The 24,462-nt window shown below is 34.2% G+C and overlaps 1 protein-coding gene across 1 annotated transcript in view; it reads right to left on the reverse strand.

Annotated features, from left to right (window-relative positions):
• Window positions 1-24,462, reverse strand: part of WASL (WASP like actin nucleation promoting factor) — a 72,596-nt gene that overhangs the window by 31,183 nt on the left and 16,951 nt on the right. Inside the window, exons 2-3 of the mRNA XM_014839161.3 lie at window positions 2,445-2,579; window positions 419-505 (exon numbers count right to left, since the gene is read on the reverse strand). Of these exons, the coding sequence (XP_014694647.1) occupies window positions 419-505; window positions 2,445-2,579 (222 nt within the window). The remainder of the gene's footprint in view (window positions 1-418; window positions 506-2,444; window positions 2,580-24,462) is intronic.

The raw sequence follows: 24,462 nt of genomic DNA on the forward strand, positions 1-24,462 counted from the left end.
TTCACAAAATAATTTGAATGGCAGTATAATTTCAATATTTAAAAGTTACCAGGGATTAGCGGACAATTGAGAATTCACCTTTATAGATAAGAAAACTAAAGCCCAGAGAGGTTAAACTATCTTCCCAAAGCCACAGACAAGTTAAACTATCTGCCTGAAGACAGCGAGAAGATGAAAAACCAAGTCTCTTTTCCACACAGCAAATTACATTTACAGTACTCTTTGAAGGCCTTTTTTTTGGCCCTTAAAATATCTGCCATTTCCTCCTATTTAGCTATAATATCTATAAAGAGGGTTTCAAAGTAAAATAATTCTTTTATTTTATACAATGTTTACACAAAAAGCTCATAAATACTTTCCATGGACAAATGTAAAAGAAATGACATTAAACATGGCAATAAAAGAAAATATAACTTACATCTCCAGCAAAGGTATGAAAATATCCTCTAGGACTATTATATACAAAGTTATTGTATAGCTCTTGTTCCCACAACAGTTTCCCATCCTAGAAAAAAAGGAAAAGTTAAAGTAAGAGTTACCAAAAAAAATAATCTCTAGGAATAAAACAAAACAGATGACTTATATTACGTGAACTGCTTACATTAACAATAACTTTTACAAACACATATAGCACATATATGTATACTACAACAGTAACATATCACACAATTTAATCAGTAATTTCTTAATAAAACAGTAAATACTGGATAATAAAACTACATAACAAGCGAGTTTAATTCAGCATGCTAAGATATGACCTCATCAGCCAAGCATTTCCAAATATAGTTACTTGTCAAATACATAACCAGAACAATTACTAGATCATCAATGTTAGACAGACGGTGTAGGATATTTTTGTACATGCGCTAATTATCAATACACAGTTCCATCAGCCATATTTAGACTGTGTGCTATCAAATATTACAGGAATACATGCTGTTTTCCTCAATTCCATAGATGCTGGGAGGGTTAAATATACCTTCTCTGTACTGCTTATTAACAATCTTTGAATTCCTAACTTTTGCAGTGTGATGGGACCCCCTAATTAAACATTGGTATAAGTAGTTTCAATCACATGCAGAAAGAGACTGACGATTAAAGTGCACGAGGGTTAAACTATGGTTAAGAGAGTCATGGATGATTGTCAGTCTATGGCCATAGTATAAGAAATATAATTAACCATAATACCAAAGGTGGCTAATTACAAGTATTCAGTAATGGTTATCTACAACTGGGAATAAGCGATCAGAAAATTATAATGACTGCCCTATTGTGAAATGCAAGGTCCTACCTAGACCCCAACATTTTAAAATATTTAAAATACATTGTATACACATGATAACCACTATAGTGGAATTCCTTTCTTCTCAGTGGAGTTATATGTGTATTCCATTTCTAAACAGTGCTTGTCCTTGGTGGTAAGAAATAGGTGAAAGGACTTAGGAGTTTCTCTCAAACTATGCATGTGTTCCCCATCCCCTAGAATCACTGTCATAGTAAGCCACTGTTAGTAAAAGGAGCAAGCCATATCTCTCAGCTGTCTCAGGATACGGGAAGTAGATACTAAGAAGAAATTAATTTACAAAATGCAGTAATTTAAATCTCATTTAATCTCAAGGAGATACTTTGCAACAGACCCAGATGGTTATTCTATTTTACAAATCAATAAGTCTAGGCCTAGAGAAGTAAAACAGTTTGACTACAATCTATCTGACCATAAGCATCGTCCAGGAGTCCAAAGTCAGTTTTAGTTTTTTGCAATTATAATCCCATTATACTTACTCCCACATATAAATACTAAGCAAGGAGGCTTACCTACAGGAAAAGTCTTAAAAGATAAATGCAGACAATCTCAGCAAAAAGAATTACTTTTACATAACTATAAGAGATGTATACCTGACAAAGGAATACCTGTCCAATCTAGGACAATGTGGATTTATGCTTGAGAGTGAGGAATACAAAGCTGTGAAAATCTGAATGTACTGAGAAACAACATAAGGAAAATTGGGTAGCAAATGCATTATTATAGATACTGCATAGCGCTTTAAACCTAGGCTGAAGTAAACAGCACATACCAAGCTAAAATAGACTTTTCTAGCTCCCTGAAAGGACTATGTTTGCTAGTCTGTAATGAATAGGATGGAATAAAAGAATATCATTAGAAAAGAAGAGACTGGGAAAGCCCAAGATCCAAAGGCATTAAAAACGAATACCTTTAATGTATGGTGGCAGTGGGAAGATAAAAATAGGAAGCTATTCATGTTCCGGCTCCTATTTGGTCACAAGGCTCATGCTTCAATATCTGAAACCAAGCTTCACTCTTCTAATATTAATTTAAGTATAACTTTAAAATTACATACAGGATAAGCAAATCTATACTAAATTATAATTGAGGTAGAAAACCTCATCATCTACAGTTTAAGCTGAAGCAAAAGAAAACTCACCTTGATATCAAATATTCTTAAAAAATAAGATCTCTGTGGATTGTCCTTAACAAGACAAGCAACACCACTGCACTTCTTTGACCACATACAGTTCCGATCTGCTGCATATAACTGTACCACTGCTGACGACATAGTCTGCAAAATAGAAAATTTATAGCCATTAGGTTTAAAATAACATTCAGATGACCACAGTCCCTGCTGACATCTTGGCTGCAACCTCATGGGAGACATCGAATCAGAACCACCCAGCTAAGTTGCTCCTGAATTCCTGACCCACAGAAACAAGGAAATAATGAACATTTATTTTAAGCCACTACTTTTGAAGTAATTTCTTATGCAGTAATAAATAACTAATACAATAACTATACTAATTATTGAAAGCTAACATTTATTGATGCTTAAAATGTGTCAGGAAATGTGCAAGGCACTTTTAAATATAACCCCATTTGATTTTTATTTCTATTATAACCTCATCTTATGCTTGAGAAACCCAAGGTTAAAGAGGTAACGTGCTCAATATCACACAGCTAAGTGGCAGAGCTGAAAATTCCAATCCAGGCAATTTGTGACTTCAGATCCTGCATTCTTAAGCTCTGTTATATACTGTTTTCCAATAAAGTGAACTTGTAAGCAATGAAGTAGTAGTATTAATAAATGCTGACTTGTCTAGAGGCAGTTAACCACTTTAGTATAGGTAGTAAGTCAAATTTGAAAGCAAGATTTGTGGTTACCAACTACAGTGCTGGACGCTTTAAACATATTATCATCCTGGAAGAAAGATTCTACTATCTCCTTTTTTAAAGATGGTAAAACTGAGGGAAAGAAGATTTTAACTGGCTTGCACATAGTCACACAGCTTGAAACTATACTGAAGATATGAAAAATGATTTGAATGACTACTGTCCCAATTTTCCCAAGGATATACCAACTGGTATCCTTTTAGATGCACAGGAGAGAAGCTAATTCATTATGTGCAATGGACACCTTTGAGCATTAAGGTTTTCCAGCACATCATGTTGTCACCTCCCTCATGGCTGTATCATGAAACAATGGAAATTTTCAACTAATTCTACGTTTTGTTTATATTATAATCTAGAATGTAACTATTCACACTTAGTTTCTGTAAGAGTGATATACACATACACTCTAGTACAGCACTTACAGATCCTCTGTAAACAATAATCATGTTTTCTGATCCAGTAATCTCACTCCTAAACTAGAAATTAAGTTAAAATATAAAAAAAAATTGTATTTTTAATATAAACATAAAAACCAAAATATTCATATGAATATATATATTAATCATGATTTTTTAAATAAAAGGAATTTAACTAGAAATGGGAGATGATTTAGTAATTACAGTAAATCAGTTCAATGAATACTGGGCATTGTAACAGAAAATAGACTACATTAAGATTTGGAGATAGTGTTGTTTTGGGTTACTTAACTATGTCTGGGGAATGTACTCCTTGGATAAGGGGATTCCAAAGAACTATTATATATACAAGTCTTTTATAATAATAACAAACTCAGAAATGTAAGAAGAGTGTACTGTTGGGGATCAAAATTCCAAAAGACTTTCCCAGATAACTGTGCTCCATGTTATGTTTTTAACTTCTGCAGATCAAAACTCATCTTTGAATTTCACAGTCAGTCATGAACAGGACACAAAGCAGCTGGAAAAGTTCCACAACAGTCATTAAAAAAATTCTGAAGATAGCTTAGAAACTAAGACATTGAGTTTACAAAAGGAGATTGAAGAGTGTGGGTACACCTTTGGCCTGCTGAAAACATAGCTGTGTTCTTCCGCAAGTACAGAATCTCAGCATGATAGCTCCAGAGACTCCCTGACCCCGAACCTCTAGCACGGAAAACTTCAGAAAAGTGGATTTGGCATATACTATCCAAAGGTATTAAAGATCAGGCTGAAGAATTCAAAAATTAGATGAGAAAATCTGTTTTCTAAGGAAAATTCATATAAATTGAAGCCCTTTTAGTATGGTGCTGTCAAAATGCATTCATTTCTAAAAAAGAAAAGCAATTAGGAAACTAGATAGCAAGAAAAAGATCTAAAAATCCTCTTACTTTACTTTTTAACCAGAAAACAAGAACAGCTTGCAAAAGAAAAAATGTGCTATTAAATAGAGTCTGAAATCCCATTATGGAAATCCCCTTGCCAAAGGACCAAATATTAATATTGTAAAACATTGTCTGGATATATACGTGAACTTAACAACAAAAAACTAAAAATCCATATTTAAACACTTATATACATTTAAAACAAATTCTTAAAACATCTGCTTAAGAAATAGAGACCCGTTAAACAGTTTGATAATTTTCCATACAAACATGGCCGGCATTATAAACCTTATTCTACAATTTATAAAATTTTAATTCTAAAGAACCCAACTAATCATTAAGCAATTTTCAGTAACTGGATTTTCAAAATTTTGCTACAGTCGTATTGTCAGTCTAAGTGTGTCTCTTTCACTCCTTCTTATCTTAAATTATCAAAGTCTTAAAATTATATACCATAGCACCTTGTAAAGCCTTTTCTGATTAATTCAGAATAATTATAGTGAATTCAAAATAGGTTACACATATAACATTCAATATATAAAGGCTAAAACTAGAAAAACAGTGACTATCCTTTAAATTCTAGATTGACAGTGGCTTAATTAAGTTTTTAAAAACATTCCTTCCATTCCTTTAAAGTAATTACAGCTAATCAACTCCATTACTTTTTGTCTTTCATAATCAAGAAGGTATTACTGAAAAACAACCCAAGGACAAGTGCTTAGGAAAGGAAATTTATTTCTTATTAGCCCAATAAGGTTAGGGTTAAAATTTATTAATTAAAAGGAAAAAAGGTAGAACTTCTTTAGAACTTCTGTAGAAACAGAATCTATCGTATGCATCCTAATATTTCAGTACTGACAGATCTCAATAACACATTCCTCTTCAGCACTTTCACTCTCAAGGGCAGAAATAAGATGAAGTAGGAATTCCGGGATGGGAATCCTTCCCACCGTCCTTCAGCAGGGCACACTTACCTCTCCAGAGTTGACCTTGCACCGGTCAAGAACTTCTTCCCTGATACCCCAGGCTGAAATGACTGTATGCTTTTTCCTTGTGTTTCTAAAGTACCTTTTGTGTATCTTGTGTAAATCTTGTTACATCACAGATCTTATTCTAAAACAGAATAATTTTCTGTATTGACTTATTACCCATTAAATACACTATGATTCCCTTAAGCACCTAAAATAGTTCTGCAAGCCTATACTTTCATTTCACCTACACTTTGCCCCAGGTAAGCAAACATTTGTTAAATTAAAAGTTGCATATTCTGATTTTGATAATGATACTATGATAATGAATAAGAGAATGGCCCTTGATTTTAGGATACAAACCCTCAAGTATTATAAAGAGGCATCACATGGACAACTTACTCTCAATGACTCAGAAAAAAATAATAGCATGCATATATATACAGAGAGGGAACCATATATATAAATGTATATAAAATGTTATAAACGTCTGACAAACTTGGATGAAGGATATATAGGAATTCTTTGTACTGTTACTTGCAACTTTTCTATAAGTATGAGTTTATTTTGAAATAAAAATTTTTTACAGTACAAATTATTCATAAAAATGTAAGACTTTAGTCCTCTTCCACAGCCATGACAGGATTGGGAAGGTGGCTCTATTCTCAGAGCCACTGGTACCTCCACATATGTTAGCCACTGCCACACTGACCCAAAACTAAGAAAACTACCACTTTCCCCATTTCTCTCTATACTTACACCAACTCTGTTCAAAGGAGTCATCTTGAAGAAGACTTAAATCATAAACATTCACTATTTTATAGTTTAAATTTCTTTCACATTTTCAGAATAACCATGTTATATAACAGGTCAGAATAAGAATTTTAGATCAGGAAACTGAGATGCTTCTTTTATTACAGAATTGGCTAATTACAGGGGAAAGACTGGAAAATACCAGGACTTGTAGATCCTTGCTTGACAACCAACTGCCTACAACAAGACTAATATGACCTAACACTGAATAAGTATCTACAATGATTATTATTTTAATAATCGAATAAATATACAATGCTGTTAAAGGAAATAATTTTTAAAGATCTATTTTCAACAAATATCCAAAATAAACTGAGTGCGGAAAAAGAAATCAAATGACTGAGTAAAATAAAGTCTTTTCTATGATTACAATGGCCTAGATTAATAGTCAAAGCACTCCAGTTTTCATGTGTGTGTGTGTCCCATTTCTAAAATCTAATTCAGAAAAATTCATCCTAAGTTTTCTCATTTTATAAAAGCTAAGCTTTAAATATGCTCCTAGACGCTCTGATGAAGTATTCACGTGAAATGTCCCATTATTGTCCTGACTATGAAATTTTAATACGAAACATTATAATAGGAATTATAAATATAAAGAAAGATAAAGTATTTGGTCGAATTCTTATAATGACTGAATTACGCAGTGATCTCAAGGAGCAACTTTCTAAATAATTAAAGTATAACAACATCTCAGTTACATGGCTACCTAAAAGACTCAATACAGAAACCAGCAATTTAAAAAATAGAAACAAGACTCCTGAGTGATGAGAACCAATAAACATTATCCAGGAAAAGAAACGACAAATAATTCACTCTGGAAAGGAGGGATTTTATCAACAGGTAGTTTCCACAGTGGGAAATAACCAGAAAAAGAAAGAAAAAAACAACAGAAAAAGACAAAGATCTTTCTTAAAGAATACATCAAGTACAGAAGACTCCACAAGAAATACTAGTAATCTTTTAAAAATCAAAGCTAGAGGACTGGAAGAGGAGGAGGACAAAAGCAGTAGTAGCAAACAGAATCCTAACAGTGAAGCAAAACGGAGCCGGATAAAAACAGCTGCTGTTTTAGGAATGAAGCACAAAATGTTTTTCAGGCCTTAGTAGCTGTTTAAGAAAACTACTGTGCCAGGTATATTCATTTGGTACATCGTACCTAATATGTACACAGCACTGTGATAAATGGGAGTGGGGTGGCAACACAAGTGGTGTTGAACTCAAAAATGAATTAAACAGACGTAGTCCTCATGAAACGTGCTCTAACGGGCAAACATTAATAATTATTACAAATGCTAAAAAGGGAAAACCCAGTATGCAAGGAAAATGTAAAACCTACCTAGCATGGGAAGGCTTCCCTAAAGTGATACTGTACCTGAAGGATGAAGAGGAATGAGTCAGGTAAGCAAAGGAGTAGGGGGAAGTGGAGAGGAAACAGCATTCTAGGTAGACACATCAACAAAGACTCTACAATGGGAAAGTGCTACATGAGTTCAGGGAACTATGTGTGGTGGAGGACAAGAAAGAAAAGAGTGGCATGGAAGGAAGGTACAGACTTAATATTAAAGCAGCATCAAACACAGCTCAAGTCTGTAGTTTAGAGAGATAAACAGCCACATACAGTTTGGAGACCTTGTCTGGAGACGTGGTACAGTGGTATATCATTTCTGTAACAGCCTTGATGCCTCTCAGTTTCCCCAGTCAGGTATACTCTCCTCCCTCACTGACCCTGGGTTTGTCCATATGACTTGTTTTGACCAACAGGACTTTAGCAAATCTAAGTAGAGGCTTGAAAAGTACTTGCACATTGTGGCTTGCCTTCTTGGAATCGCTGTCCTAAAACCTGGGGTGCAAGATCACATGTAGAGCAAGGCCCCAGTCATGTTACCTGTCCTTGCTGAGCCCAGTTCCCATTAGAACTACCAGCTGAATGCCAATGCATGAGTGAGCCTAGGTGACAGAAGCAGACTAACCACCCAGCCAATCTACAGAATGGTGAGAAATAAACTGATACTGCTTTAAGTTACAAAGTTTTGAGATGGTTTGTTTGCAGCAATAGATAACAGATGTAGGGGATTGTTTTAGTATACTAAAAAACATAATGACCTCCAATAGATGGTTCTAGTTCCTTCTTCCATTCCATTTATACTAGACATGTGTTTAAAATTACCAGTAAAGTTATCAAAATTTTTTAACTACAAATCATAAAAGTTTTAGAGCTCACTCTCATTACCAGCACATTTTCTCTTTTGGAAGCTTTTTAAAAATCACTCTATATCCAAAAGGCTTACTAAAAGGCACGTGCTGGGCACCAGACTAGGCTCACTCACTAAACCACTTACAGCCACACATCAACCTCACGTGGTGCTTGTGATTTAAATTCATACCTCTAGAAAATTATAAATTATATGGCACAGACCCTACCTGCAAACAATCAAAATTATAGATGCTAAAACTACAAATGGCAAGGCTTACTGCATTCTTAATTTTCTACTTGAAGGATAATCATATACAGATAAAGGTGAGAGGGAGACATCTCATGACAGACTGGGTCATGTTTGCAAACAGGTGAGGACACCAAGTTAAAACGGCAGCACAGGTATGGCTTACTCTCTTCTGCCTCTCCTTTTCTATAGACTAAGTGGACCTACTTAAAAGGAATTTTTCTCTTCTTTCGTCTTCTATCTCCTCTTCCCTCTGTCTGCATCTCTCTTGCAAGGTCAGTTGGATTATGGTAAAACCTAAAGTTTGAGTTTGGGTTTTCAGGGCATGAAGGTGGAAAGGAGGTCCCCTAGGATTCTTACCTCAGCTTACCAAAGTTTAACATTACCAGCTGAGATCCAGGCCCTGATAACAAGGTATACATATATAATTCTGCTGCCACTACCCTGCGCAAATAACAGTTTGGGATGAAAAGGTGGAAAGGCAGGTACTTTGGTCACTGACAGGATCGGGGTATTCCTGAATCCTAGAGCCAAATACCATCTGATACCATCTCACCATAGATTTATCAAGCATATAATCCAATCCCCTCATTTTACAGAAGAGGTTTATTTATTTGCCAAAGGTCATATACCAGTCAGTTCTGGATGAATTTCCCAATTAGCTGCTCATTTTTTATTCACCACACACTACTCTGAGTTCCTAATTTGTCATATTTTTGCTCCATTCCATTTAAATGATTCTCCAAGAACAATATATACTTAATATAACTTTATTCCTCTACTGACCCCATTTGGCTAAGTTTCTTTCTTTATTTTGGTGGAGGTTAAGGGGGAGATTGGCAGTGGTGGGGTGGTGGTGGAAAAACAGGATTGCTAGTGCATGAGGAAAAAGGATCTATGTGAAAAGAAAAATTTCAAGCAGATGTAAGTTACATGTCCTGGGGACACAGGTAGATTTACCTAAGTCAATTAAGTTTCAGGGTCTTTTATTTGGAAGAGCCCCTTACAAGGCTCGGCTCTTCTCCTTTGGGGTAATATATGGAGGTAGCAGCAACTCCAGCCTCATGCCTAGGAGTTCCTCTCTAGCCATCCCTCAAGGTGATCCTGGTACTTCCATCAAGGATAAACTCTCTCAATAGGCAAACAGATATTTGTGTTGGGGGGGAAGGGATTCTTTTATAGTCAATATTATATCCAATGTTAGAATTCTTCATATAACATTTTAAATAGATAGTTATATAGCATTTGCTTAAATATCTGCTGTAATGGGGATCTCTCAACTTGAGGGGAAAAAACTTACTGTTGAGCAGCTCAGAAAACTCTTAGTACTGAACCTAAATCTGTTTTCCTGGCAATTCACACCCATAGGTATTTTATTCTTTATTCATTCATTTAAATGCCTGTTGAGCATTTGCTATGTGATAGGCACAAGTGTTACGCACGATAGCTACAACGATGCAAAACTAGAAAGGTATACTGGCCCAACTAATTACAGCATACTTATTTCTGTGTAGTAGCAATAACATTTTCACTTCCATACTTCTCAGGTCATCTTTTTTTCAGCTAAAATTTAATTTTGACCATTCCTCAACTGACCTGATTTATGATTCTTTATCCATTTGGTTGCCTTTGGTAAGATAAAGTAGATAATTTACGTGTGGTCTGTAATATTAGACTATTAGCAAATATTAGTGCGGAATAGTAACAAAACGATGAGGGAAATGATTTGTTCCCTATCACAAAAAGAAATGCACGTGCAGCCTCGTTCTACCATATTCTATGCTGACGCCACATGGGACTATCTTTCTCTAATTAACTATCCTCTCTCCTATCCTGACCTTCCATTTCAATTCCATGCTCCCAAAGGTAACATACCCTCTCTCACCCTCCTTTTACCCAGCTAACTCTGCTCACCTTTCAAACCTCAGTTCAGATGTCACCTATGGGATCCCTTCTCTGACACCCCAAAAGAGTGATAACACAACTTATTGTTATATCCTACTATTTATGAGGATAAGCAACATGAAGCCTGCCTAACAAGACACTTTGGTCAGCTTCAGTCATCAACAATTAGAAGAAGAAAGTGGTTCCTTTTTTCACTGAGCCTTACCAAGAAGATTCTCTTCAAAAAAGTCAGTGGCCTGGTTAGGTAATTAGGTCCTCTCAAACTACACAAATGGTTGGGTTAAATAAACATCTTTTAGTGGACAGGAAATGCTAAAGAATTAGATGAAACAGAATCAAAAAGTGGACAAGAATCAAACATGCTGAGAAATTTAAAATTCATTTGGAAAAAACAAAAAGCTTGGAACAGGAAAAATGATGATCTCTGATATAGCTAGTACAGGGGTGTTCCCATTAGGACTCACAGATACTAAGAACAACTCTCTTGGAAGGAAGCCCAAGTGAGTGCTTCCTCAAAAGACAGCAGAGCTGCAATCCTATGCAGTCTAGCCCACGTACTCTGAAAATACAGGCAAACACTACTCAAACAATCCTGCTTACGTAGAATAGTAACAAATCTACAAAACACTAAGACGTAAGTTTCTGATAACTAGCAGGAATAAGAAATATTACATAATCAAAGGTAACATAACATACAAAGTGAAAGCAGAGCTATAACTGCCTAGTAATTGCCCTAAAAATTAAGTCTCATCATGGTCAAAATGAATAAATTTGTAAGATGAGGTATGCTAAGACAATTTGTATCCTACAGTAACAATGGAATTTGGAGCAAGGAAATAGAGCACATTAAAATATATGCTACCCAAAATGTTCACACAGATGACCTCGTTTATCATATAAGAGTTAAACTAAGTTCAGTAATGTGTTTGATCTATTTAACTAAACCACGGTAAAGGGGAAACACATTTTAGAAAGACTTCCATCAAAACCACTAAAATATTTCAGAATTTTACATTTACTAACTCAAATCTTCAGAACCTTAAAATTACTCAGGCAACTGGAATTTTCTAGATCATCAGGAAAATATCCACTTAACTCCTTAAATAAACCACAGTTCAGCTATACAATAGGATACTATACAGCTGCTGGGGAAATAAAAGAATAAAGAGGCTCTTTAAGTAATGATAAAGAAAGATCATCAAGACACATTGTGATGTGAGAAAAAAGGAAGGTGTAAAATGAAGGGAATAATATGCTACCATTCGTGCACAACAGCAGAAGCAAGAATAAATAATCTGCATTTGCCTAAGTATGCATCAAACTGTCTGGAAAGGACGCAGAAGACTAGTAACATAGCTAGCTGTTAGGGGTTTATGTGTGTGCATGTGTTTCGTCCGGGAAGGAAGGGCTGGGTGAACATAGGACAGGATGGAAGAGAAACTCTTCACTTTCTTTTCCTACTTTCTTATTTTAAACCATGTGAATATTTCAGCTTTTCAAAAAATTAAATACTGATTTGAAAAATACACACACGAAAGAAAGAAAAAGACCTATTCAGGTCACATTATGGTACAAGTATGGGGGGGGAGCGGGAATCATCTTCCTCATCTAGAAACTGTAACCCAAGAAGAATTTCTAGTAGCTTTTAAAAGCCTTTCCCTTAACAATTAAGAGCGAACATTGCTGAAAATAGCATACTACAGTGTTTAAAGGCACAAAGTGATAAAAAAAGCAAACTTTGGCTTCTATAATCTATGTCTGTAACGCGGGTCAAAGTCTATGACTTCTTTCACAAACTTTCCCTTTGAGTCTTTTGAACTCTTAAACATGATTAATCGAGATAAGCAAGTTTTAAATTCAATTGGCTTTGTCTTCCACATTTGTTATTTTATGTGCAGCAACTCATAATTATCCAAACTTTTAAAGACAGTCACAGGGATGTGTGTACATATTATATATATAGCACATTTAATTTGCTTGACTTTCATATGTACAATCAAGGTGGGGGAAGCACATGCAAAGAGAAAGCTAATCTGAGAGTAAATAATAACTTAAATTCAATGTACAATCTAACTAAGGACTTTAAGAACAACATTTAAGACTCTCCCATACATTATGCATAAGGACTGGATAGGCAAAAAAAAGGGTAAGAACCTTTCTGAAGTTGTTTTTAAGATTGGCACTTTATTCACAATTTCAAAGACTTAAAATTGTAGTGTTAAAACATTAATAATGATCTAGTCAATAATTTGAAAAATATATTTATTCAATAAACTAGGCTTTATATACTTCCTCAGAAAGCTCAATGTTACTGGTTTCAAAAAGCAGTATTTATTCAAAATGCATGAACCAATATTTCTAAGTCTGGTTATTACTGAAATTGAATGAACATACATAACTAGATGTTTGCAACTCCCAAGAAGGAATAGGAAGCTGACTGTATTAAAATAAAAGGTAGATCATGTTATTTTTTCTTTTAAAAGATCTTTACCATCAATAAATCAAGAACTTGGTGATGTGGGAGAAATGTGAGGATTTTATATAATATAATAACTACTTTATAAAATTACATTATGTGTTGTAAAGGCAAAAACAACAAGCTAATGATTTTCTCTTTAAATAGAAAGGTGACTCTTACATCCTGTGTATATATTTAATAACGTGAATGTAAATTATTTGAGAACTAATTCACTTTGAGTCAAACAGACCTTTTACAACATTACTGTCCTGTACAGGTAAGCCCCAGATCTGGGTGGCTAGAGTGCAGGTGGGAGGGTGCTGTTAAGATCCTGGACTACTCTTCCTTCTGCCCTCTGGAGCCACACTGTCTAATAGTAGTCACTAGCCATACAGAGCTATTTAAATCTAAAGCTGAAAATTCAGTTCCTCGGTCATACTAGCAACATTTCAAATGCTCAATAGCCACAGGTGACTACTATATTAGACAGCACAGCTGCAGAATATGTCCATTATCAAAAAGTTCTATTGGACAGTGCTACTCTGGAAAGTCCCAGGAAACAGATTTTATAAAAGTACTTTCTTAGAACAAGATGTGGAATACATAAGGTCAAGGACAGGACAGAATCAGGATCATCAGACAAAGGAATATTTGTAATAAAAAGGATTAACAAAATCATATTTATTCAGAAAATGGCTAACTGAAGAGACTAAGGTTGGGTATTAAATTCAATTTAACAAATATTTATGATGTGCTAAAAACAGAAAAATAATTAAGGGATGGTCCCTGTCTTCAAGGAGTTAGTAACCTACTAAGAGAGAGATGCTTAAAAAAATAACCACAACAAAATATGCTACAAGTACCGAAATGAAAGCACAAAGTGCTCTGGGAAGGCTGAGAAGGAAGCCTTGAATTCTGACTGGGGAGGGCAGAAAATCAGGGATGTCTCAGGAAAGAATACAGTGAAGATTGAAAGCACAGACTCTGGGATAGATTCCACCACTTATTAGCTATGTGATTTTCGGCAATTATTTAACTTCCCTATTCATTTCCCCTTCTGTAAAATGGAGATGCTATTACTCACTTCATTCTGGGGTCTTATGAAGATTAAATTAGTCAATATATGTAAAGTGCTTTGAACAGTCCTTTATCATAGTTATTAGAATCAAATGAAATAATACACAGAAAGTGCTTATAAAATTGCTAGGCATGTTAGGCACTTATTGAATATTAATTATTATGATACTCATATTATCAGATGTGACTGTTAAAAAGAGATGGTGCTTTACCTTTCACACATTGTTGTGATGCATAGATACACTGTATATAAATGTAATGTACTAGTTAATTGCTCAGTAAATATGAAGTATGTCCATCACTATTGTGCTAAGAAAACACAAGGCATGGACTTTAATGAAACTCAAGGTGTTGATCTTTAAAGAGAGGAAGGGAAAAATTAGAAAACCGTCAGGATATGCAAAGATAAAAATTAGAACATATGAATGGCCTGGGCCCGGTGGTGTATTGGTTAAGTTTGCATGCTCCGCTTCGCAGCCCAGGGTTCACCAGTCGGATCCTGGGTGTGGACCAACACATCACTCATCAAGCCATGCTGTGGTGCCATCCCACATACAAAACAGAGGAGGGATGAGCACAGATGTTAGCTCAAGGACAATCTTCCTCAAGCAAAAAGAGGAAGATTGGCAGCAGATATTAGCTCAGGCATAATCTTCCTCACCAAAAAAAAAAAAAAAGAACATACATAATATTTCACAGAATTTTACAACTCTGAGACATATTTCTATTTTAATTTACATTGGAGTGTATTTCTAAAAAGGACTAAACCATTTTCTTGAAATATCTTATGCCTTTTTCCTTATCAGATATCCAAATAATGCTAATTCTTATGCCTTTTTCCTTATCAGATTTCCAAACAATGCTAATATCAACTAATCTGAACTGAGTACTTGTATTAGGCACAGCGATAAGAACTTTACTTATATTTTCTCATTTAATATAAACCCTAGAAGACACTAACTTCATATAAGAGGAAATTAAAACAGACAGATTTAGTAACTTGCCCATTGTCATAGAGGTAGCAACTGATGAAACTGGGTTATAAGCTCAAATCTGCTTACCTGCAGAGGCCATGCTGTTAACCACTGTACTGTTTCTCAGTCCAGAAAATATTTAAGTTAAATGTCCCATTGGCTTCTAAATAGGGGAGGTGGGATTTCAATTGCTTTCCTAAAGTAAAAATTTTAACTGAATATTAAGTCTATAGGAACCCCTAATAGTTAATTTTTGTCACAGGAAAGGAAGATAAACGGATAAGTGTTTTCAAACAAACATAATTTCACAGTTACAAACTAGTAGATATCTGAAGAATATTTTTTAAAGGTTCCATAAAGCCAGCATAACCCTGTTAACAAAAACCCTGATAGCAAAACAACAACATGACAAGAAAAGAACATTTCAGACAATATCCCTCAAAAATATGGTTGTAAAAATCCAAATTATTAGCCAGTCAAATACAGCAATCCATAAAAAAGAATCATCATGAACAAAAGAGGTTTAACCCAAGAATGCACGGTTAGTTTAGCATTTTAAAATCAAAGTACTTTACCACACTAACAAAATAGAAAAAAATCATCTGATCATCTCAATAGATGCAGAAAAAGCATCTGACAAAAATGAACTAAGATTATAGTTGGCTATGAATTCTATCATAGTGTGAGTCAGCTAAGCAGAATAACACTGACCATTCACGATAAAAGCTCTCTGGTAAACTAAGCAGAGACAGGAACTTTCTCAATTTAACAAAGGGCATCTATAAAAAACCCTGCTTTCTCCCACCAATATCAAGAACAAGACTAGGATGTTCATTCTTACCACTTCTATTCAACACTGTATTAGAAATCCAAGCTGGGGAAATAAGACAAGAACAATGAATAAAAGGCATAACGATGGGGAAGGAAGAAGTAAAACTTCCATTATTCACAAAAGTCATGGTTATGTGCATAGAAAATACTACAGAATCTACCAAAAAGCTACTAGAACTAAAAATTGAATTTAGCAAGGTTAGAGGATACAAGGTCAATATACAGTATACTTCTATATGTTAGCAATTAATTAGAAAATAAAAATTTTAAATACCATTTACACTACCATAAGAAATAAATACCTAGAAATAAATGAATATTGTAATATGTTAGGTTCATAGATTGGAAAAACTCAATATTTTTACACTACTCATTCTCCCCAAATCGATCAACAGATTTAACACAATCCCAATCAAAATCTCAGAAGGAAGAAGTTGAAATATTTATTTTAAAATTTAGATGGAAATTCCAAGTACCTAGAATAGCCAAAACAATCCTGAAAAAAGAAAAATGTTGGCTCATTGCACCTGATTTTAAGATGTATGATAAAGCTACAATAATCAAATCAATGTTATCTTGGCATTAGGATAGAAAAACAAACAGGACAGAAGAGAGTCCAGAAATAGATCTAAACAAACATGGTCAACTAATTTCTGAAAAAGGTCCCAAGTCAATTCAATGATGAAAGATTAAGGCTTTTTAACCAATGATGTAATATCAAATGGCTAACTATATGGAAAAAAATTAACCTCTAAAGAAAAAAAAAAATCAAATGATCATCTTATATCTGTACTCCATATATAAAAATTAATTAGAGATGAATCAAAAATGTAAACATAAAAAGGTAGAAACACAAAAGTTGTACAAGAAGTATTAGATTGTCACTGTAACCTTGGCATAAGGAAAGCTTTCTTAGAATTCAGAAAACATTTTCTAAAAAAGAAAAAAGATTAATCAGACATCATCAAAACTAAAAAATCCAGTGCATCAAAAGACATCATTTAGAAAATAATTAGATAAGCCAAAGACTGGGAGAAAATATCTGAAGTATCTATCTCTAACAATGGGCTTGTGTCCAAAATATATAAAAAGCATTCCCACAAATCATTAATAAACAAACAACTCACTGAACCTAAGTAAAAGACCTGAAAAGCAACATAAAAAACAGATACATAAATGGACAATAAGTACATGAAAGGGCAACAGCATTAGCTGTCAGGGAACTGCAAATAAAAATCATACTGAGACACCATTTCACATCCATTAGAATGATCAAAATCAAAAAGACTGGCCATACCAAATTCTGGAGGAGATGTGGAGCAACTGAAACTCCCATACACTGTTGGTGGAAGTGTTAAATGGCACAGCCACTTAGAGAACTATCTGAAAGTTTGTTATAAAGATAAATATACAGCTTCCCTATGACAACGTAGAGGTATTTACCCAAGAGAAATAAAAACACGTGCCATACAAAAAACTTGTGCCAGAACATTCACAGAAGCCTTATTTATTATAGCCCCAAACTGGAAACAACTTAAATATCCATTAAGAGAAAAACAGATAAATAAATTGTAGTATATTCATCAATAGAACACTACTGAGCAATAAAAAAGAACGAACACCTATGTGAGAACACAGATAAAGCCCCAAAACATGCTGAGTAAAAGAGTCAAAATAGACAAAACTAAGCCACAGTGACAGAAATCAAAAGGTGATTGCTAGGGGTGGGGTGGGGATGAGGGAGAGGCAGGAATCAGAAAGTAATTCACTGGCTAGGGATACAGGAAATTTTATAAGGAAATGTTATAGATATTCTTAATCTTGTTTTTTGGGTGCTGGTTAACAAGTATATGATTTATCAAAATTCATCAACTTTAGTATTTAAGATCTGTGTATTTTATTGTACGTAAATTACACCTCAATTGTTTTAAAAGTAAAAAGAGGGTGCTGGGGGGCTGGCCCCGTGGCCGAGTGGTTAAGTTCGCGCTCTCCACTGCAGGCGGCCCAGTGTTTCGTTGGTTCGTATCCTGGGCGCGGACATGGCACTGCTCATCAAATCACGCTGAGGCAGTGTCCCACATGCCACAACTAGAAGGACCCACAACGAAGAATATACAACTATGTACTGGGGGGCTTTGGGAAGAAAAAGGAAAAAAATAAAATCTTTAAAAAAAAAAAAAAAAAGAGGGTGCTGGCCCTGTGGTTGGGTGGTTAAGTTTGCGCGCTCTGCTTTGGGGGCCCAGGGTCTCGCCAGTTCGGATCCTGGACACGGACCCAGCACCGTTCATCAGGCTATGTTGAGGCAGCATCCCACCTAGCACAACCAGAGGGACCTACAACTAGAATATACAACTATGTACTGGGGGGGCTTTGGGGAGAAGAAGGAAAAAAAAAAGATTGGCAACAGATGTTAGCTCAGGTGCCAATTTAAAAAAAAAAAAACAAGTGAAAAGAGTACCTTACTGTGAAGAGTTTTGAAAACAAACCAAACTAATTACTTCCTATGTTTGACACAATCTCGTTTGCAAGGTAGCTAGAAAAATTAGGGGAAAATTTCCTACTAACAATACATAGTAATGCTATCTTCCTACTTGCTTTATTTGAAAAGAAACATAATACACTACTCTAGAAGGGAGATACAGAAACTTGACTGTAAAGTACACCACTATATTCATCTTCTCATTCATTCACTTTCACTTTAAAACTGAGATATCTCAGAAAAATCATGTCTAGAATTCAGGAAAATCACATTTGAGAATTCAGAATATTTTTATGGAATTAAATACAAAAAAGTTATTGCTACTAACATTTGTTTAATGTTACTTAGTATTAATGGTGCATAAGTAGGGTTACCTGGGGGTTAGACACTTTCAAGAACTACAAAGAATATATTATATTTCAAGAACTACAAAGAATATCATTATAAAAGCCATAAATTATTGAACAGTGCAATGTGACAAGGGAAAATCAAATTTAAAAAGTGCTTATCGGGGCCAGCCCGGTGGCATAGTAGTTAAGTTTGCACGCTCTGCTTCAGTGGCCCAGGGTTCGCCAGTTCAGATCCTGGGCGCAGACCTAGCACTGCTCATCAAGCCACATATTTTATGTGGCAGCATCCCACAGAAAATAGACGAAGACTAGCACAGACGTCAGCACAGCAACATTCTTCCTTAAGCAAAAAGACGACGATTGGCAAAGGACATTAGCTCAGGGCCAATCTTCCTCACCAAAAAACAAAAACCATATCCTTTTAATTGAGCAACTCTATTTCTTATAAATTATCATATTAAAATAACAGATCAAGTCTGTGAAGACAGATGGAATAGTATGCCAGGGAGAATAAAAAGGAAGTAAATAAAAATAACTTTCCATCCCTAGGGAAGTGGCAAATCCATTTGTGTCCACTGCAAATGGTATACTTAATGACATGAAATAATGTCAATAAAAAATTAATGTCTATGCTTGTGGGGGTGTGTTTTCTGAGAATAAGCACACATGTGTACATTTATCATCCAATAATTCATGCAAAACAAAACCCAGAAGGATATAGACAACAACATAAATAAGAGTTATTTGTGGGTTATAGGGTTTATGGATGATTTCCACTTTTATCATATTACTTTGTGAACTGGCAGATTCTGCACTGCCCAAGAGAAATATAATGTGAATCAAATAAGAAATTTCCAATTTTCTAGTAGCCAATGTGTAGATAAAGATGAAATTAACTTTAATAAATTTTATTTAACTGAATATATTTTAAAAACTATCATTTCAACGTTTAACTGGTATCAAAATATTAATAAAATATTTTACACTCTTTTTTGTACTAAGTCTTAGAAATTAAGTGTGTATTTTACACTTACTGCACATCTCAATTTAAACTAATCACATTTCAATTGCTTAATAGACATATGTGGCTAGTGGCTACCAGGTACTGTATTAGACAGTGAAGGTCTTAATCTTTAATAATGAGTATATATTTTTAATGAGAAAGACAACTTAATTTTTAAATGTTACTTGACTGCTTTCAGATCTTTCTCCAAAGTCTCACAGCTAGGTATTGCATAATTTTTTGGGTTACTTCAAACTGTTCCCTAGCATTCTGTGGAAGATTCTTGTTTTTAGAAATGAACAGATTGGTCTGAGCTTATGATAACAACACAAGAGCCAAATAAAAATGAAGCACTAAAATGAGTCTTCCAGTGTATTGTTGGATGCATGCATGAAGCCAATACCCTGATTTCCACACTTTCTAATAGTGAATTTTTGACAGTTAAATTCAATAAATATTTACTGATTAGGTACATATTATAAGCATTATTTTGTGCCCCTAATATGAGATTAAGATTATTCAGAGTATGTTTAATCACATAAAAAGTTAAAAAAATCTGCTTCTCAAACTTCCCTGGGTCTTTCTTAAAAATAAGAAAAAGATCAAAATCATTAGGTACATCAAACATAGCCTCAAAAAATTAAGGATTCATTCAGTATGGCTTCAAATAAATCTGAGAATTTGTATTGGAATTTTCTCCTCCTATGGAGGAAAAAGGGTAAAAACTACATCAAACTTCTCTTCACAAAAGATGCCAACAAGAAGAAAGTGGAGTGAAACATTGAAAGTGTTGAGATAAAAACCCACTAACCCAGAATTCTGTATCCAGCAAAATTATCCTTCAAAAGTGAAGGAGAAATACTTCTTAAAACAAACAGAAACTGACGTAATTTGTCTCCAGTAGACTTGCCTTGCAAGAAATGTCAAAAATTCTTGAGAGAAGCAAAATGATATAGGTCAGATGAACATACATAAAGAAAATAGTATTAGAGAAAGAATAAATTATGGTTAAATAAAATCTTATTTTTCTTATTTTTAATTGCTCTAACAGATAACAGTTTGATCAAAATATAACAGCAACAATGTATTCCGTGATTACAGCTTAGGGATAAGTGAAATGAATGATAGTAATGTTATAAGAGATGGGATGGAAAAATTGGGAATACTCTGTCATAAGGTACCTCTACCACCCATGAAGTAATATAGTATTATTTGAAGCTGCACTTTGATTGATTGTAAATGTATACTGTAAACTACACGGCAATAACTAAAAAAAAAAATTTTAAAGAAGCGTAATTGATATATCAAGAGAGGAGAGAAAATGGAATCATATAAAATGCTCAATTAAAACCAACCAAAGCAGAAAAAGAGAAGAAGAAAAAAAACAAAGAACAAGGGCAATGAATAGAAAGTTAACATAGTCAATATTAATCCCATCAAATCAATAATCACTTTAAATGTAAATAGTCTAAATACACAAATTAAAAGACAGTGTGTGTCAGAGTGGATTAAAAAAAAAAAGGACCCAACTATATATTGTCCACAAGAAACCCATTTTAATTATAAAGACACAGATAAACTAAAAGCAAAGGGACAGAGGAGAATATACTATGCTAACACTAATTGAAAAAAGCTGGAGTAGCTATACTAATTTTGGGCACAGCCTGCTTCAGAGCAAGGAAAATTATCAGGGATAAAGAGGAACATTACATAATGATAAAGGGATTCACTCTCCAAGAAGACATAACAATCCTTAATGTGTATGCATTTAACAACAGAGCATCAAAATACATGAGGTAAAAACTGACAGAACTGCAAAGAAAAATAGATGAATCCACTCTTTTAGCTGGAGATTTCAATAACACCCTATAAGTAACTGACAGACCCAAGAGGCAGAAAATCAGTAAGGATAGAGTTGAACTCAACACCATGCATCCATCAATCAGCTAGATCGAGTTCACATTTACAGAATATTTCATCCAACGACAGCAGAATACACATTCTTCTCATGCTCACGTGGAATAATCACCAAGACAGAACTCATTCTAGTCCATAAAACACAACTTAACAAATTTCAAAGAATAAAAATCATACAAAGTATGCTCTCAGACAACAATGTAGAGATCAGTAAAAGAAAGATAGCTGGAAATTTTCAAACTAGTTGAAGATTAAACATATTTCTAAATAACACATGGATCAAAGAAATCTCAAGAGAAATTTTAAAACACTTTCAACTAAATGAAAATATAATTTACCAAAATTTGTGGGATGCAGTAAAAGCAGTGCTTAGAGGAAAATTTACATCACTGAACGTATATATGAGGGAAAAAAAAGATCTGAAATCAATAGCTCAAGCATCTGCCTTAGGAAGCTAGAAAAAGAAGAGCAAATTAAATCCAAAGTAAGCAAAAGAAAAGAAAAAACAAAAACTACAGCAGACTCAATGAAACTGAAAGCAGGAAATCAATAGAGAAATGAAAAGACCAGTAACAATGATAAATTTTAGCCAGGCTAACCAAGAAACAAAGAGGGAAGACACAAATTAATAAAAGAAATGAAAGAGGGCCATCACCACTAATCCCACAGACATTGAAAGGATAGGAAAGTAGTATTACGAACAACTCTATGTCCACAAATTTGATAACACAGATGTCATGGACTAATTCCCTGAAAGATACAATCAACTAAAATTTACACAAGGAGAACTAGATAATTAGAATAAACCCATATTTACTAGGGAAACTCAATCAATAATGAAAACCTTCCAAAAGAGAAAACACCAAGCCCAGATGGTTTCACTGAGGAATTTTACTAAACACTTAAGGAAGAAACAACAGATTCTCTACAAACTCTTCCAGAAAATAGGAGAGAGAACACTCCATAACTATTCTGTGAGGTGAGAACTATCCCTAATACCAAAACCAGACAAAAACATTACGAGAAAGGAAAATTACAAACTAGTATCTCTCATAAACAAAGATGCAAAAACCCTCAACAAAATACTAGCAAAGTGAATCCAACAATATATAAAAAGAACTATATTCCACTGTCAAGTGGGAATTATCCCAGGTATGCAAGGTTTATTCAATATTTAAAAATCAACTAACGTAATCCATCACATCAATAGGCTACAGAAGAAAAACCAGATGATTACATGAATAGATAGAGAAAAAGCATGTGATGAAATCCGACACCCACAATAAAAACTCTCAGCAAACTAAGGATAAAGGGGAACTTCCTCAACTTGATAAAGAACATCTATGAAAAATACAGCTAACTTCATACTCAGCAGTGAAAAAGCAGATGCCTTCTCCCATAATATCAGGAACAGAGGACGTTCCCTTTTGTCACTCCTATTCAACACTATATTACAAGTCCTAGCTAATGCAATAAGAAAAGGAAATAAAAGGTAGAAAAATTGGGAAGGAAGAAATAAAACTGTCTTTGTTTGCAGATGACATGATTATCTATGTAGAAAATCCCAAGGGATTAAAAAAAAAAAAAAACCTCCTGAATCAATAAGCAAATACAGCAAGGCTATAGAATACAAAGTTAACATACATAAGTCATTTGCTTTCCCATATACCAGCAATAAACAATTGGGATTTGAAATAAAAAAACAAATACCATTTACCTTAGCACAAAAAGAAAAAAAGAAACATTTAGGTATAAATCTAACAAAATTCATACAAGATCTATACGACTACAGAATTCTGATGAAAGAAATCAAATAAAATATAAACAGAGAGGTATTTCATACTCACGAATAGGAAAATTCAATATTGTTAAGATGCCAGTTTTTCCCAACTGGATCTATAGATAAGAAAGAATCTCAAACAAAATTATTTTGTAGCTATCAGCAGACTGATTCTAAAGTTTCTATGGAAAGGCGAAAGACCCAGAATACCAAATGCAATACTAAAGCAAAAGGACAATGTCAGAGGACTGACACTCTCTGACTTCAAGACTTGCTATAAAGCTACTGTAATCAAGGCAGTGTGGTAGTGGCAAGAGAACAGACAAATCGATCAGCGGAAGAGAATAGAGAGTGCCCAGAAGTAGATCCACACAAACACATTCAACTGATCTTTGATGAAGGAGCAAAGACATTCCAATGGAGAAAGGATAATCTTTTTGAAAAATGGTGAAAAATTACACATCCATATGCAAAAAAATAAATCTAGACACTGATCTTATACCTTTCACAAAAATTAACTCACATTGATCACAGATAAAAATGCAAATACAAAGCTGTAAAACTTTTAAAAGATAACACAGGAGAAAATGTAGGTGACTTTGGGTTTCATAATTGTTTCACTTTTTAGAAACAACACCAAAAGCACAATTCATGAAAGAAAAAATGAATAAATCAGAATTCATTAATATTAAAAACTTCTGCTCTGTAAAAGACACTGATAAAGAATTTCAAGGGACAGAGTAGAAGAAAATATATGCAAAACATGTATCTCATAAAGGATGTGTTTTCTAAATAGACAAAGAACTCTCAAACTCAACAATAAGACACAAACAATCTAACTAAAAATTGGCCTAAGGATCTAACAGACACCTCACCAAAGAAGATATACAGACGACAAACGAACATTTGAAAAGGTGCTCAAAATCATACGGCATTAGCAATT

This window comes from Equus asinus, chromosome 1 (assembly GCF_041296235.1).
Source record: "Equus asinus isolate D_3611 breed Donkey chromosome 1, EquAss-T2T_v2, whole genome shotgun sequence".
Classification (NCBI taxonomy): Eukaryota; Metazoa; Chordata; class Mammalia; order Perissodactyla; family Equidae; genus Equus; species Equus asinus.